The 16,441-nt window shown below is 40.6% G+C and overlaps 1 protein-coding gene across 3 annotated transcripts in view; it reads right to left on the reverse strand.

Moving 5' to 3' along the window:
- CACNA2D3 (calcium voltage-gated channel auxiliary subunit alpha2delta 3) overlaps window positions 1-16,441 on the reverse strand; it is a 755,257-nt gene that overhangs the window by 426,767 nt on the left and 312,049 nt on the right. For all 3 annotated transcript variants that reach the window (XR_001368709.3, XM_075938900.1, XM_075938901.1), the window contains exons 6-8: window positions 6,745-6,876; window positions 4,282-4,342; window positions 4,049-4,199 (exon numbers count right to left, since the gene is read on the reverse strand). Coding sequence is in view for 2 of the 3 variants with exons in the window: in XM_075938900.1 (XP_075795015.1) it covers window positions 4,049-4,199; window positions 4,282-4,342; window positions 6,745-6,876 (344 nt within the window). In the remaining variant the exon portion in view is untranslated. The remainder of the gene's footprint in view (window positions 1-4,048; window positions 4,200-4,281; window positions 4,343-6,744; window positions 6,877-16,441) is intronic.

Here is a 16,441-nt window from a genome sequence, read left to right on the forward strand (position 1 = left end):
AATCTTCCACATAGTGAAGACAGGGCGTAAATATCTTTGGAGTTACTATATTAAACCATGCATACAGAATTATAAACGAATAAGTATATAGTTCCTTTAATAAATTAAGCAACTTGTGACTGTATAGTTATTGTATTAAAATGAGGTTCATTACCGTAGCTTTCTTGTAACGTCACTAGGTTTTACACATTTTTCTAAGTAGGCAGGTCTACTGGATTATTCCTTTAAGAAGATTCTTTTAATGAAAGACACTTAATTTTCTTCCTGAATCGTTTACAATAACTGACAGAACTACTGATAAGCATCATGATTACCCACTAAATATGGCTCTTTAAATATCTTAAAACTTTTGTTGATACATTTTTGCCTCTCAGACTCTTATTTAGATTATTTAGGTTGTTCACAGTTTTGTTGAAGAACAATAAACCTTTCTCATACAGAATATAATTATGCCTTCCTCTTCTGTGAATTTCTGTTAATTATGTAATGAGTATTTAAAGATTAATAAGAAAGATATTCTGAACTACCTGCCTTTTATCTGTTAAAACAGAATAAGTGCTTGGATATTTAGGGCCTATTTAGCTATTTTACACACAAGAGAGCTGCATCTTACTGGGGACATTTTGCACTACAGGTTAGACCTCCCTGTTCCAGCACTCTTGGTACCTGACTGGACCCAAACCAGGGAGTTTTCTGGACCAGGGGAGGTCAACAGTGGCCCCTCTGCTGCCAGCTTCAGGGCTCTCGCCTAGTTACTGGGCTCTTCTGTTGGCTGCTGGTCCCCCCTTGCTGCCTGCCCTCCCATGCTGCTGGCCTAGCTGCACTCTCCCCTGGCCGGGCTCCCAGCCACTGGCCCTCCTGCCACCAGTCATCACGATCCAGGCTGCCAGGGATCTCTGGTCCAGGAACAGAGAGTCCTGGATTAGAGAGGTCCAACTTGTCCATAAAGTGCACGTGCTTGTGCCCAAATAATAACTTCTTCAACATATATGAAATTAAACAGTTTGAAAAAAAAACCCACCAAGCATTTCTAAAGCTATCAAAAGGAACATGTTTAGACTATAAACGATGGACTGTCAAATAGATAAGATGAAAAGGCTGCCAACTTTTAGGGCCTGTTCCTCTGCCCCTTACTCTCCCTGGGTGTGTCTAGACTACAGGTTTTTTTTTGAAAAAACGTCCTCTGTGTCTATACTGCTGCTGCATTCTTTCAAAAATCAGAGGGGTAGCCGTGTTAGTCTGAATCTGCAAAAGCGACGAGGAGTCCTGTGGCACCTTATAGACTAACTGAAGTGTAGGAGCATAAGCTTTCGTGGGCAAAGACGAAAGTGGGTCTTTGCCCACGAAAGCTTATGCTCCTACACTTCAGTTAGTCTATAAGGTGCCACAGGACTCCTCGTCACTTTTGCATTCTTTCAAAAGTAAATCGAAAGAATGCAGCAGTTTTTTCGACCACAGAAAACCTTGTTTTACAAGGAAGAACGCCTTTTTTCGAAAGAGCTCTTTCAAAAAAAGGTGCTATGTAATGCAAACTGCTTTTTTGAAAGAGAGCATCCAGACTGCCTGGGTGCTCTCTTTTGAAAAAGCGGCTTGCTTTTTCGAAAGTACTAGTTGTAGTCTAAGCGCTCTTTTTCAAAAGCCTCTTTCGAAAGAAGCTTGCAGTCTAGACGTAGCCCTTGTGTTTAAGGACTGTAGAATTAGGCTGTAATTAAAAGCGGTACTGTGCTGTGGAAAATTAACTGCCACATCACACAGAAATAATGAGAGCTATTAATGATTTAATGTATCATCTTTTATAACACTGACAAAGCATCTCATCAGCTCAACTTTGCTGCACCCATTCTCTTCCTTGCAAAACAATGTCATATCATGAGATCATATCAGAAAGTGATCTGGAATTTCAATAGGATATACTGCAAAGCAAATGTACATCCTCACATACATATACTATAGTTACTCAGAGGTAAATATCACATACTAATTTTCACATCTAATTTTACAGAATTAAAATTTCACATCTAATTTTACATTAAAGAATGTTGGTGGTGAGTGATATGAATTGTCATACTTGCCATTATTTTCATGTTGCTTTCAAAGTACAGAAAAAGAATGGTGATTAGGACTATACGTGAAACAAGACTCCAACTGGTAACACACAGATCAAAATGACAAAGTGCAAGTGACTTCCCCCTGTTGATTTACTTGTTTCATGATTTTTCTTCTTATGCATCCAGCAGTTCTGGAACTCAATTGATTGGGGAGCTAAACACCATCCTTCATATCTCCAAACAAAGCCAGAGAGTATCTTTGCAAACTGGATGCATGTTGCAGTCTTAACTAAGGGCTAAGACACCACCAGCCTATTGCAACTGATTTTGATGTGCAAAGCTTTCCTTATCTTGCACTCTACTATGGAGAACAACAGAGAACAATGCATCTCTGGGGGTGAGCAGATGGGAAGCTGCACATACAGAATGCATAAAAATGCTGCATAAAGTCAGACAATCACAATAGGTTATTATGGCACTCATTACTGTAACTCCCAGAATGACATACAGAAAACACTGCCATCTGATGCAGAAAGTAGCCATGTGTTGGGATCAAAGAAGGAATATGTCCACAGAATTTTCAATGTTAAGTGAAATCAAGGAATAAAGCTGGTTTGGAAGAAATCCAATCTGTCCAATTACTTAGGTTCAGTGTAGTCTTTGTCACCTGTCCTGGAAATTCAATTTAGTCATGTACATAGCAGGATGGAGAACGGGTGGGCAATAATTTTTGCAGGAGTGCCACTACATTAATTTTGGACAGAAAGAGTATGTGAGACAGAAAGAGACAGAAAGAGTATGTGAGGGTATGTCTACACTACCCCGCTAGTTCGAACTAGCGAGGTAATGTATGCATACCGCACTTGCTAATGAAGCCCGGGATTTGAATTTCCCGGGCTTCATTAGCATAAGCGGGGAGCCGCCATTTTTAAATCCCCGCTGCTTCGAACCCTGTGCAGCGCGGCTACACGGGGCTCGAACTAGGTAGTTCGGACTAGGGTGCCTATTCCGAACTACCGGTACACCTCATTTCACGAGGAGTAACGGTGGTTCGGAATAGGAACCTAGTCCGAACTACCTAGTTCGAGCCCCGTGTAGCCGCGCTGCACAGGGTTCGAAGCAGCGGGGATTTAAAAATGGCGGCTCCCCGCTTATGCTAATGAAGCCCGGGAAATTCAAATCCCGGGCTTCATTAGCAAGTGCGGTATGCATACATTACCCCGCTAGTTCGAACTAGCGGGGTAGTGTAGACATACCCTGAGTGAGAAAGACTCAGTATGAGACAGATTCTGTAGCACACAGATGGGAAAGCGTGTGGCCGTGTGTGTGTGACAGAGACTCTGTGTGTGTGTCATAGAGACAGCGTGGCACAAACTGGGTGTGCATGAGTGACACAGAGTGTGTGTACTGGCTGCTGCTGAGTAAGTTTCTAAGAGAAACTATGCACTGTCTCTGAGACAGGGAAAGCTCTCCTGCTCTGTAGTCTCCCCTTTCCCACACTCTGCAGAGATTAGGTGTGTGGGGAAGAATGTGAGAGAGGGAGAGAGAGCACTGAAATCCTAGAAGCAGTGCACTACCTCTTAAGACAGGCACTTACCATCCATGCTTCAGATTAGAGAAACTCTGCTGTGTCTCTCACCCCCAACCCCTGCTCTGCCAAGATGAGGTACAGGAGTAAGGAGACACTCTGACTTCAGCACTACCCTCTCCTCTCCTCTCATCTCCTCTTCACCTGCTCTGCATAGCTAGCAGGTGAATCCTGGGAGGCAGCTTAGCTGTAGAAAGATACAAATGGGGATGAGGAGCAGCTAAATACACGCTGCCAGCTATAAGTATGCATGTTCTGATAATGAGTTGGGCGGGCCAGAAAGAAATGCTTAGCAGGCTGGATCTGGCCCTCAGGCCTGATTTTGCCCATCCCCGATGTAGAACATAACAACAAATACAACACAAAACAATTAATGAGAAAAGGAAGGGAAGAAAAATACAGAGAAACTCACAGCAATTATGTTGAAAAAATCATCATCTCCAAGGGTATCCAAAATAGATGATACTGTTTGCTTAGCAATTGTCAGACGGAGTCCTTTCATGCTGCCACTGACATCAACTAAAATGACCACATCTTTTGGAGAAGTAGCGGCCTGTATGTACCTAGATCAAAAGGCAAATTGCAGACTGATCTTATATGTTTTTATATTTCATAAAATTACATTGGTGGTTGATAGTTACCTACCATTTTCGATTTCTGCAGTCAAATGCAATAACTCCATTTTCATCTGGTTCCCATTTAATTCCTGTATTTAAAAAAAAAGATTAGATTACAGTATATCAGAATGTTCATATATGTGTCTCTGCTACTGCTGAATGTAGTATTTAAATTTTTATAATATGTTACTGATTGAGCAGGCATGCTTAAATGTCACATACAAAGAACTATAGAAGTTGCTGGTCCCTCTGGTAGCTAACGCTGGGCAAATTACTTTAACAAAACAGGACCATGAGAAACACAATCATCTTTCCCCACCCCCATTCGTTACATTTCAGCCCACTGCAGGGTGAGGACCTCTTCACCACTGTTCTATTCATCACAGTAAAGAATGTTGCCAGAGCCTTGCTATGCTTAGGCATGGCTGTTGGCAAAAGTGTGATGATGCTAATCAAGTTCATTTCCCCACCCATCTTACTACCAGAGCTGAACTTGCCAAGGAGTGTCATGCTTGACAGCATCACGCACTGGTTGTGTTTCAGACATTTTGCCACAGACCCCTTGACTGTGATGAGGTAATGTCTCTGACCCATGGGTCAGAGAAAGTTTAGTAGTACCTTTAAAAAAAAAGGATACAGACAGTCCAGTTGCTCCCTGTTTTTAAATCAAGATACTTCTGGGCTTGTATTCAATCCCTACCACATTAAAAGATCTTAAAATAACCATGCTAGTATTTCCACTATTACTATGTGAACAATCCTAATGCCGAAATTATAATTTAAAAAAGCCTAGAGAGAGATGTGTTAGTCGCCTGCCAACCACATAGACGTATGTACAACATTGAAGATTTTAGGCTCAAGAAAACAGCCGCTAACCAATTAACCAGTTTTACTTCGGGTCTGAGCTTGAATTAGGGAAGTTAATGGGAGCTTTGGCATTGACATTAAATGGAACAGGATCTCGTGCTATGTAAGGGCAGAGCACTATGTAAAAGCCAGTCCACTGTATTCTGTTGGAGTTAAATGAGTATTAATCAATGTATATTTAAAACAATCCTTTGAGAAAAATCAGATGGCATTCAACAGAAAATACCAAGAAAGTGCAAAATAAAAACAAGGAATGAGTGACGAGAAAATACAGCATCTGTGGACAGAGCAGAATATCTAAGCAGAATACTATCTGAATTATCTCAAAGGTGAATTGTCTTATTTTATCTTCTCATACTACTTCAGGTTAAGACATTACTTATTTTTTGTGCCTCATGTAATTGTTTTCACGTAGAAAGATAGCCAGAGACACAGAAATATCCCTGGACACCCCTACATATTTTTAGTGCCTTGAAACTTAGTGACATTTTTCATGCCTTAGAGCAATGGCAATTCTCCTTTCTATTAACCAATTGAGAAGGTGTTTGAACCCATGTCATCTTATATAGGAAGACGAACATGATTTCTAGTATTCTGCTTTATTGTGTCCCATGTTTATTTCAGGCCAGGGACAAATGAGTCCCACAGAACCTGGGAGAGGCTCCATTTGTGTCATATGAATGAGGAAATTAGCAGCAAGGAAAATGCTAATTTAATGTAGCATAAAAAGAAAGATGTGTAGTAATTACTTTTACTTTCACCAAGACTATGAAATAGCTCTACTACTCCAAAATTACGCTTTTTACATTACTGTTAGCCAAGTTCTATTTCTACACTTGCCATGTTGGTATAACTTCTCCCTCAAGCCACCTTTTCATAATTCCCAAGCAAAATTAAAATGTCCCTTTTATTAAAAATTCAAATCCAGCAGAATTAAATAATATCTCATATGATACAGCACTATGCAGAAAAATGCCCCAAGGATTTTCCTGTTCTTACCAAGAATCATGAGTATACCTATTAATTCCGCAGCGCTCCCCACCCCCATTTGTTATGCGTGTGCTAGCATGCATAAATATACGGCGTTTGCCAGAACCAGTGATGTCTCACCCAGGCCCATCCTAATGAGGGCCCAGTTGCCCAGGGGCCCAGTGATTCAAAGGGGCCCAAGGCTCTGGATGCTGCCAAAGTAGCAGCTGGAGACCTGGGTCCTTTAAATCACAGTTGGAGTAGGGATGCCAGGGGTCCAGTATTGACCCAGACAGTCCACTATTTTTGCATACACTCAAACTCTGCCCCAGAGTGACACACACACTTATTACAATATGTTCCCACAAAGATACTACAGGGTTTTGCACTACCTGTCAAACCAAAATTGGGTACCTGTACAAAAGCAAGTGACAGTATATTTGCCATTGAATAATTCCCAATTTTTTCACAATTACAAATATTAATTGGGGGGGAAGAGGATAAATAATCATAGCTCTTGCTTTTATCAGAACAGCTCTTCCTTGAAAACTCTTAATTAATACATACTAATCTGTGAGTGCTTGTAAAAATTAGCACCTGTAACACTACATTTTTCACGGAAATCTCTTCATTTTAATTTAATTAGAATGCTTACCTGGATACTGTCTAAAAAATCCTTTTGCACTTCCAAAATACTGCCATATGAGAGAAGGATCACGGTCAAAGTTATCAACAAACACCTTGTTTAAGGATTCTGACCAAAAGACTCCATTTACAATTGCTGGATCTGAAAAAAATGAAAAAAAAGTGATGGTGAGTTGATAGAATTCTCTGGACCATATCATCATTGGCTGATTTAGTATCTAAAACCATTGGACTGCAATTTGTATCTCATAAGTCAAGTGTACTCTATGGGTGGCTCCTGTGAAGTCCTGAGTTTAAGTGAATAATTCTCCAGGACTTTTTGAATCTCTGTACCAATTACCTTGATGTGTATGGGCCTCTGAGAACAATTTTCCCATCCTTCATTCTCAGCATTCAGGAGCTGAGACACTAAACACATCTGCTCCAAAGAGAGAGAAACCTTCCTTCAGTAGGCAAGAAAGAAGGGTGAGAGGGAAATGAACTTCCCAATCAAGCTAGCCTTCTAAGATCTAATAGGACTTGGAAAGATGGGTGCAATGACATGATACACCATAAACAGACAATGGTTTTAAGTCACAGTGATACAATATTAGCATGTATTAATGCAACATGATAATGTAAATATTGGATAAAGTGGCAGAAAGTCATGATATGATTATTTTTTGTCTCTGATGCTACATTTCTGAATGAAGGTGCTTTGAAGCTGTTGTAGTCTATTTAAAAACGATTTCAACAGGATTTATGTATTTTACTTAGTAGAAATATATACATAGATGCAGATGATACACAGAGTAGTGATGTATATATTGAAAGCATTCCATAATATATTTTATAGGTGAGAGTAAAACTGCTAATTATAACACAACAGGAATGATCACATCACTTTTAATGAATGAGTGTACTGTAAGGCTATGTCTACACTGGTGCGATCTTGCGCCAGAGTCATGCAAATGAGGCTAAGCGTGGAATATTGCTGAGCCTAATTTGCATATCTAATGAGCTGCCATTTTTGCGGAAGAGGCTCTTGTGCAAGAAGGAGCTGTCTACACTGTCCCTTTTTGCACAAGAAAAACCCTCTTGCGCAATGCCGTTATGCCTGAAAATAATCAGCGTAACAGCATTGCGCAAGAGGGTTTTTCTTGTGCAAGAAGGGGTAGTGTAGACAGCTCCTTCTTGCGCAAGAGCCTTTTGCGCAAAATGGCGGCTCATTAGATATGCAAATGAGGTTCAGGAATATTAGAACATAAGAACGGCCGTACTGGGTCAGACCAAAGGTCCATCTAACCCAGTATCCTGTCTACCGACAGTGGCCAGCACCAGGTGCCCCAGAGAGGGTGGACCGAAGACAATGATCAAGCGATTTGTCTCCTGCCATCCCTCTCCAGTCTCTGACAAACAGAGGCCAAGGACACCATTTTATCCCCTGGCTAATAGCCTTTTATGGACCTAACCTCCATGAATTTATCCAGCTTCTCTTTAAACTCTATTATAGTCTTAGCCTTCACAGCCTCCTCTGGCATATTCCATGCCTAGCCCCATTTTCATAGCTCTGGCTCAAGATCATGCCAGTGTAGACATAGCCTAAGAGTGTTACATACAGGCTGACGCTCTGTAAACCAGGACTTTCTGGTCTGGCAACATCCATGGTTCAGAAGGACCACAGATGTTCCAGGACAAGAGTTTCCTAGTGGAGGGCTGGTGGCTGGCCTCTCTGCAGATAGGTTGGCCAGTTCCCTACAGCTGGGCTGCCCGGAAGGGCTGTCGTCCAGCACACAGGAGCGGGGCTGCCTGGTCTGGGGTAGGGTAGGGAGCCCAGCACACTGGGAGATGGGCTGGAGCTGGGCTTCCTGGCTTAGCAGGGGAGGGGGCACAGGAACCAGTGGAGGAGGCAGCAGGGGGTGGTGAGCCAGCTGAGAGACCGGTGACCAGTTCAGAGCTGGGGGGGGGGGGGGGAGGAGCAGTAGCAGGGGGACCAAATATGACCTCCCCTGGACCAGCAAAATCCCTCCTCTGGGACCAGTCAGGTCCTGAGGGTTCTGGTCCAGAGAGTCCAACCTGTAGATTATTCATTATCTTAACCCATAATGTAATCAAGGCTCAGGATTTTTCATGATGTCCTGTATGAATATGTTTTGCAATTACAATGATCATTTTAACTGTGTATTAAACGTTTTTTTGTGGGGATAACAAAAGTCTATCTCACCACATTGTGACCTATAACGTACTCTCACACATCAACACTCTTTTCTTTGCTAATTTTTTTAGAGGAAGACCCTCTGAATAACAGTTGTTGGTTTTTTAGTACAATGGAGTCTAATTTGTGTTTTACTTGATTTTTTATTCCAAGAAACAGCATAGTATATGAAAACATACTAAAACTCTACATGTGAAAACCAATTATTTCTATGATGCTTTTTTCTTTTAATACAATATAGTGACATCTAAGGTACCCTAGTATATTTGTATGTAATCAAGTGGTTATTTGTTATAAAAATGACAAAGCAAAATTGATTATCTTGGAAGTCAAGGTTTTTGCCCTAGATATTAATTGTGATTGTGAAATGCAACATGTTAAAGAAAGATGCTCTGTATTATCAATAAAACCTGCACCTAAAAGCAACAGTTTCAAAAAGAAAGCTAACTTAAAATCTCAGTTGTAGTATTTTTTAAAAGCATGAACACACACAACTTGTTCAAGTCTTTGAAATAACATTTCCACTAGAAAAACAAAGCTAACTTAAATCAGAGCTGTAATTTTTTTTTAAAAGCAGCACATACATCAAGTATTTCAAATAATGCTTCCACAGACTTGTAAAATAATGGCACTCTGCATTGATTTCAGAAGATTGCTTAGAATGTGATTTTAATGGAGTGGAAAAAAGGTGAATTGTTTTCTATCCTTACATTCATCAAAGAAAAACACCAGGGGAAAAATGGAAATGTCTCAGTTACACATCTTTGAACTCTGCATTCATCTAAATATTTAGGTTTATATAGATGGGCTGTTGAAAAACTAAGCTCAACAAAGCAGATTTTGTTTTAAAAACATGTCTAGTGCAGTTAAATTTAGTCCTAGGAAATGAATTTATTTTATATATATATAAAAACCTGTCAAACTAGAGATATACCAAACAGAAATTTGAACTCACGCCAACAAATCTACTATATGAAAGTAAACCCATGTCACTATACAATTTTGGTGTTGCCTAAAGGTCACTACTGTGAACTGCAGAAAACCTCAGGTGTTTGCTAGTATACACTTACTCCAGTAAGTTTCCCTGAAACACTGTGACCTGAAATTCAGGATCATTCTTGCCTCACTCTAACCTACAAAAATAAAACATTAATTTGTAAAAATATGAGTCTAATCTAACAAGAAAGCAAACCTTGTGTTCAGTCCTAATGCTACTTTTAGTGACTAGATGACAATAGTGACATGTTAAAATCTCAGACATGTTCTCACTCTGCCATATAGTCGAACACTAGTTTGTATATCATGATTCTAGTTCCACTGTAACCATACTGGCTCTGTTGAAGGAACCAGACTACTATTAAACCACACAGCTGATTCAATGATTCATTGCAGCAGTAGTATAGCTAAGGTGGTCAGCAGTGCAAATCTCCCTTGAAATACAAAATTTTTTTCCAGGTACTTTAGGGTTTATTTCCTTTTCTCAGATCACTGTAAGGGAGATCTCCTCTTCAGAAGGCATACAAAGCACCTGCGCTCAACTTGGCACCTGAGCCCGTTCATGATCCTTCCTTCAACAGCAAGAACTAATACCAATCTGGTGTTGCACCTCAGTGTTGTTTATGACTTTTAATTTTAAAGGCATTCTGGGGCTTCTCCACAATTTACATCCAGGATTTCATGCCAAAAATATGATATCATACAATCTCAATGGTTCACAAGATTTCTTTTATTGTCCATGCCTCAGAGACCCCACATCTTATTGTTTGTCTCCACCCTGTCCCAAAGGTTCCACATCACACCACCACTCAGTCCAGTAAAATAACTCAACACAACTTCATTTGGAGTCCATATGAGCTCAGGCTCCACACACAGGAAGCCATTTTCTGGCCACCGGACAAGTTAACGAGGCGAAAAGGTTCAGTGTTATAGAGCTTGAACCTCTCTAGTCCAGCACACTCAGGACGTAACCAATGCCAAACCAGAGAATTTGCTGAAACATGGGATATCAGAATTGTAGTGTGCGGGTCTCTTCTTATTTTTATTTTGCTGAGGTGAATAAATGGAATAATGCTTGCAATGCTGCTTAATATGACTGGACTGATACACACTATAAAAGCCTATGCCTCGCCAAGGCTTATCAGCTCTCTTAATAACAACATTTTACTATATTGGCACAAGGATATCAGTAGATAAAGCATAACAATATGCTTATGCTGGGCGCTGAGAAGACATGTAGAGATAAATCATAGATAAATAACAGCACAGAACACTGAAAGCCAGGACTGGCAGCTATAAACAAACTTTTCAGGGCAGCCACTCCACCAATAAGCTGACATTCAGGAAACTAAAAATCATGTCGGACCACAGATGTCACTGGACCAGAGAGGTTCAACGTAAAGTATGGAAACCCTGAGAATAACTACAGGTTGGACCTCCCTAGTCCGGCACGGTGGGGACCTGACCAGCCCTGAACAACAGAATTTGCTGGACCAGGGGAGGTGTCCCCTGCCACAGGCCCCGTGCCAGCCAGCCCCCTTGCCCTCTCCCAACTCTGCTGCCACTGGCCGTGGCCTCAGGCTGCTTTTGGCAACCAGGGTTCTCTAGCCCTGGCCCGTGTTGCTGTGTGCAGCTGTATTTCCCCAGCCCTGCGCTGCCATGGGCAGCTGAGCTTCTCCAGTCCCCAACCCCGCACTGCCACTGGCTGTTGGGGTTCGCTGGCTCTGGACTGCCGGGGGCTGCCGTAGGCAGCCAGGCTTCTCCGGCCCCCTACTTTGAGCTGCTGTGGACACCTGGGCTTCTATGGCTGCCGGCCCTGTGCTGGATTCCCCAGCCCAGCCCAGCCCAGCCCCGCCCCACCCTGCCGCCCGCCCCCCCTGGCGCCGTGCTGTTGTGGGCTTCCAGGGTTCCCCAGTCCCTGGCCCTGGCACCACTGTGGGGCTCCTCCATCCCTTCTGGCCCTAGCTCTGGCCAGGCTGCTGGCCCGCCTGCCAATTAGGCTTCGGGAATCTCTGATCCATCCAGATTACGGATGCTGCCAGACCAGAGATTACTGTTTTTCAGAAGCGCAACCTGTATTTGAAAAATTTTACAATAAACAACACTGAAGACAGCAAGTATCAGGGAAAAGTGATTTTTTGTAAGTTAAGACATATTGAAATATCCATGCTTGTCAGTAAAGATTGCTTAAGGAGGAGCTAACAATAAATAATTACTTTAATGTGTGTATATATCTATATCTATACCACAAACCAGGAAATTCTGATGCAACAGGGAAAATTTTACCTACACATGTATGTTTTAGCACATTTTCTGCATTACATAAATATCAATAAATCACAATCCTTCTGAACACTGATCACTTAAAAGCATTAATCCAGTGACCCCCAAAATAATCAGAAATAGAAAGATGCATTAAGCAGAGCATTTTAAATAAGAGACACATTTTAAAAAATCCACCATGCCCATTAAAAGACAATCAGCTCCTTGGAAATTGCTGAGAGGATTTACTGCCTTCCTGCTTGTTGTACTCATATTACATTGGTTATACTGTTAGCAATACTCAGAGTTTCTGAATGTGATACTTTATACATCAGCCAGTCTTGCTTTGCAATGTATTAGGCCAGGCTCTTTCAGCCCTTCTAGTGATAGTCAAGGAACAGAAACACTATGCCCCTCAATCCATTTTTTGCATTTCATAGAGCATAGTAGTCTTGTCAGTGCTAGCAACTGATAAGGGGATGGGGAAAGGGCAAAAGGTAAGAGCTATAAGCATGCTCCCCTCGTGCTGATTTCTCCAGGAGTTGTGCTGTGGACCTAATGCCCTCACAGTACTCCTGATGGCATGACGATGCACCACCCTCAATACAGATCTATCGCTTATAACTGGAGCTTTTGAATTTTCCACAGCTAGCGCATTTTGCTCGAACTAGAGGCACCCACATCTCAATCTAGCTGCTGTGCATTTATTGGAATTTGGACCAATTTTGCATGTGCACCACCCAAACTACACGTGAGATCTACTTATGACACATATTCTAATGGTCGATATGAGAAGCCTGCTGTGGTAACCAAACTCTAATTCTGATTATTATATTCTGCCAAAATTGCCTCTTCTTCCTATCCTGTTGTGATTGATGCCATATGCTGTTGCATCCCCCAAAATAGCTGCATTTCAATATTGGATAACAAGATTCTTTTGCATATTTGGAGGGTGAAAAGTTCTATGTAAACAAAGATATCATTAGCATGATGCTGCAAGGCAAACTCAGAAACAATAAATGTAAAGATCTTCTTTCACAATACTTTAAACACAGATCCTATTTTTGTTTTGCAAAGATGCTTCCTAACAATAACCTCTAAAATAAACTTAAAACATTCCTTTATTCTCCCATCTCCTAGTCTGGCTGGCTTGCAGATATGTATGATTTTGTTCCATTTCCATTTGTGTAGCTTGCTGTCAGGTTTTTTTTTATTGATATTTAATATAAACTCAGCCCCAAGGCAAACAAGTACATTGACAGGAATCTGAAATATAATTGCCAAGGAACAGTATAAATGCATGTAGCAATTAAGCTGGTGTGCCAGATATTATTGACCCTAAGAAGAAGGGCTGAAGTCTCAGCAAAGACAAGCAACATGTGCATGCTGAAGCCAAATGGAATGCACAGAATGGACTGGAATAAGAAGCATTTTATACACATGGTTCACAAGAAATTCACGTGCACAGAGAAATAAGTAACATACTTCTATACAGGTTGATCCCCTCTAGTCCAGCACCCTCAGGACCAGACCAGTGTTGAAACAGAGAATTTGCTAAACTACAGGTGGTCAATACTGTCTAGCAGCATCACCAACATTTCCACTGCTTACTGGGCTCTTAGAAGACATTTAGGGGTAAATTAGAGCTAAATAACAGCACGGAACACTGAGAGCCAGGACTAGTGGCGATAAACAAACTTTATGGGACTGCAGGGAACTTGGACATATCTATAGTAAGTGGACATCCAGCTAACCACAATCATGCTAGACCATGGATGTTGCTGGATCAGAGAGTGCTAGACTGCAGTGGTAAAACCTGTAGAATGATGATTATTCTAGTTAGTGCATACAATAGTGCTTTGTATCTTCGGAGCACTGTACAAAAAATAACTAAGAAATCCTCGACTATGCCACTGTGATGTAGTAAAGTTACGCCCAGCCTCAGAGGCTGTAATGTCATTAAAATAAAATTTTCTCCTAATCTCAGAAAATCTTGAACTATTCTAAGTATTCTGAAATAAAATTAATTGATACATTCTTGGGTAACTGTGTGCACATACAATGCATCTTTTCTCTGAGGATCTCAAGTGCTTTACAAATGTGTATGAAGTTTCAACACCTCTGCAAGATAGGTAAAAGATATCACTTACTCTAGACGGGGGTGTAGTTTATCTCTGGGATGGAACACAGAAGATATTTAATACGGCATGCTAGCAGTCAACAATTTAAGATAGGAAGTGGTGAATATCATATCTAATTGAAAACAGAGGGTAGTAAGACATTTAGAAATGAATTACCATACAGAGTGTGCTGATTTTTATGAAAAGTTTATGGAATTTTAAAATTATCAAGGTGGTCTGGATCTCAGTGTTATTTCTCATTCAAAAGACACCATTTCCAGCTGTAAAGTTCTCTCTAACACAGTGCTGGGACACTGAGTCAGAGAAAAGCTTTCCACTTAATGAATTATAAAGAACACTTCCTGCAACACTTGGAGGTACGCTGGAGGTCTCCCATTCAACTGCTGACTTCTTTAACCCTGTTTAGCTTTTCAGATGTAGTAGGATCACATCATAAGGTAAGACTACTTCAGGCAACAGCCCAGTTTCATATTTTCTGAGAAATATAGAACATATGTCTCTATACTAATAGAAAGATAACAATACTTAAAGATAGGTAGATGCTTTTAAGAAAATACATCACCACAGAACTCTGGAAGGTCAAGGTCTGATTGAGGCAGACACACAAACAATGCAGAAGACAATGACTAATGCAACTCTCCAGACACCAGTTCACAATAACCAATGAGCTGAAAGAAAAGGAGCCCAGCATAAGTGCATCAAATCCAGATTCAAAGAAAAAAATACAACGGGTCAGTTCTGACATACAGGACATCTTAAAGATGTTTCCAAGCAAACTGGATGGAACTGCATCTGTCATTGACCAGGAAATCTAAATCTATGCTGGTGGCATTGGAGGAAAAAGGAGCTTGACAAACAGTACAGGAAGCTAGTAGAACACACTTCAAATAATAGTGAAAGAAGCATCAGTGCTACTAAATGAAATCAACCGTGCCATAAAATATTTAATGTACAACATACATAGCTCAGCTGCTGTCCAAGTGATATACAACCATGATAAGATGCAACCTTGGAAATAAAAGCTAAGCTCACAGAAAGTGCTCAAGGACAAACCTGTGTACAATCTTTTCTGTAATTGTTTTAAAAGCAACACAAGCAACTACACTTAAAAAGAAAAAAATCCACTAAAAAGTAAGAGCCTGATCATTTCTGTTAAATTATTCAGTAGAAAAACATCACGTGTACTGTAAATGTAGGATGATGTGAATACTGTACAGTACGTTGGAACCTTAAAGTTTTTTTCTTCCTTTTGCCAAAATGTATGAGGATCATATAGGACTAGAATCTAATACCAACCCTCTACCAATACACACAAGAATGTACCAACACAAGTGTGAATGTGTGAAGCTGGGTGAGACACAGATCAGAGAGGCACCATCCTCAGACTGTTGACTGTGACAAATCACTCTATTTTATTTCCACAATTCACTGGCCCCATAAGCTGCCAATAGCTAGGGTGCTTCTTTATTGGCCCTATTCAGCGCTTCTTACCTAGGCAAAGCTCCCACTGCCTTCAATAGAAGTTCTGCTAGACTGAAATATGGTTAGAGTAGGCTTTTCACATAGGAAAGTGTGCAGCTGCTTAAAATCCTCTATGACTAATAAAACATATAGAACCACAATACAGATGCACAAGTGCATCTTGGGATGAATAAACTGAAACTCAGAAATATCAGTTTTAAAATACTAGCTGCTCCTTTTGAAATGTGGCAAATAAAAGCCATAAAGAGGAAACTCAGATAAACAAAAACCAGATAGTATAAAAATGACTCTGTAGGTTTTCAAACAAACAGTATTCTTAAATGCTTTATATTCTAGCCAACTGTACTAATACTAGACCACAAGACCATGTTTTCTGTCTCTCTTTCAGACACATTCCTGTCTCGGTTGTTCTTTCACACCACACAGATTCAAGAAAAATCAAAGTGAGGTCTGTATTATGTAGCAAGATGGAGAGGCAAATAATTACTATATTCTAAAATAATAGGAAAAACATAAGAAAATACATAGAATAAGTGTGTATTTAATTTTCTGTGAATATTGATCTTTTCCTCTTCACTGTAAACAAAAGCTACAATTGTTAGATTTGCCATACATCCATTAAAGCAAATGTC

This window comes from Pelodiscus sinensis, chromosome 11, assembly GCF_049634645.1.
Source record: "Pelodiscus sinensis isolate JC-2024 chromosome 11, ASM4963464v1, whole genome shotgun sequence".
Lineage (NCBI taxonomy): Eukaryota > Metazoa > Chordata > Testudines > Trionychidae > Pelodiscus > Pelodiscus sinensis.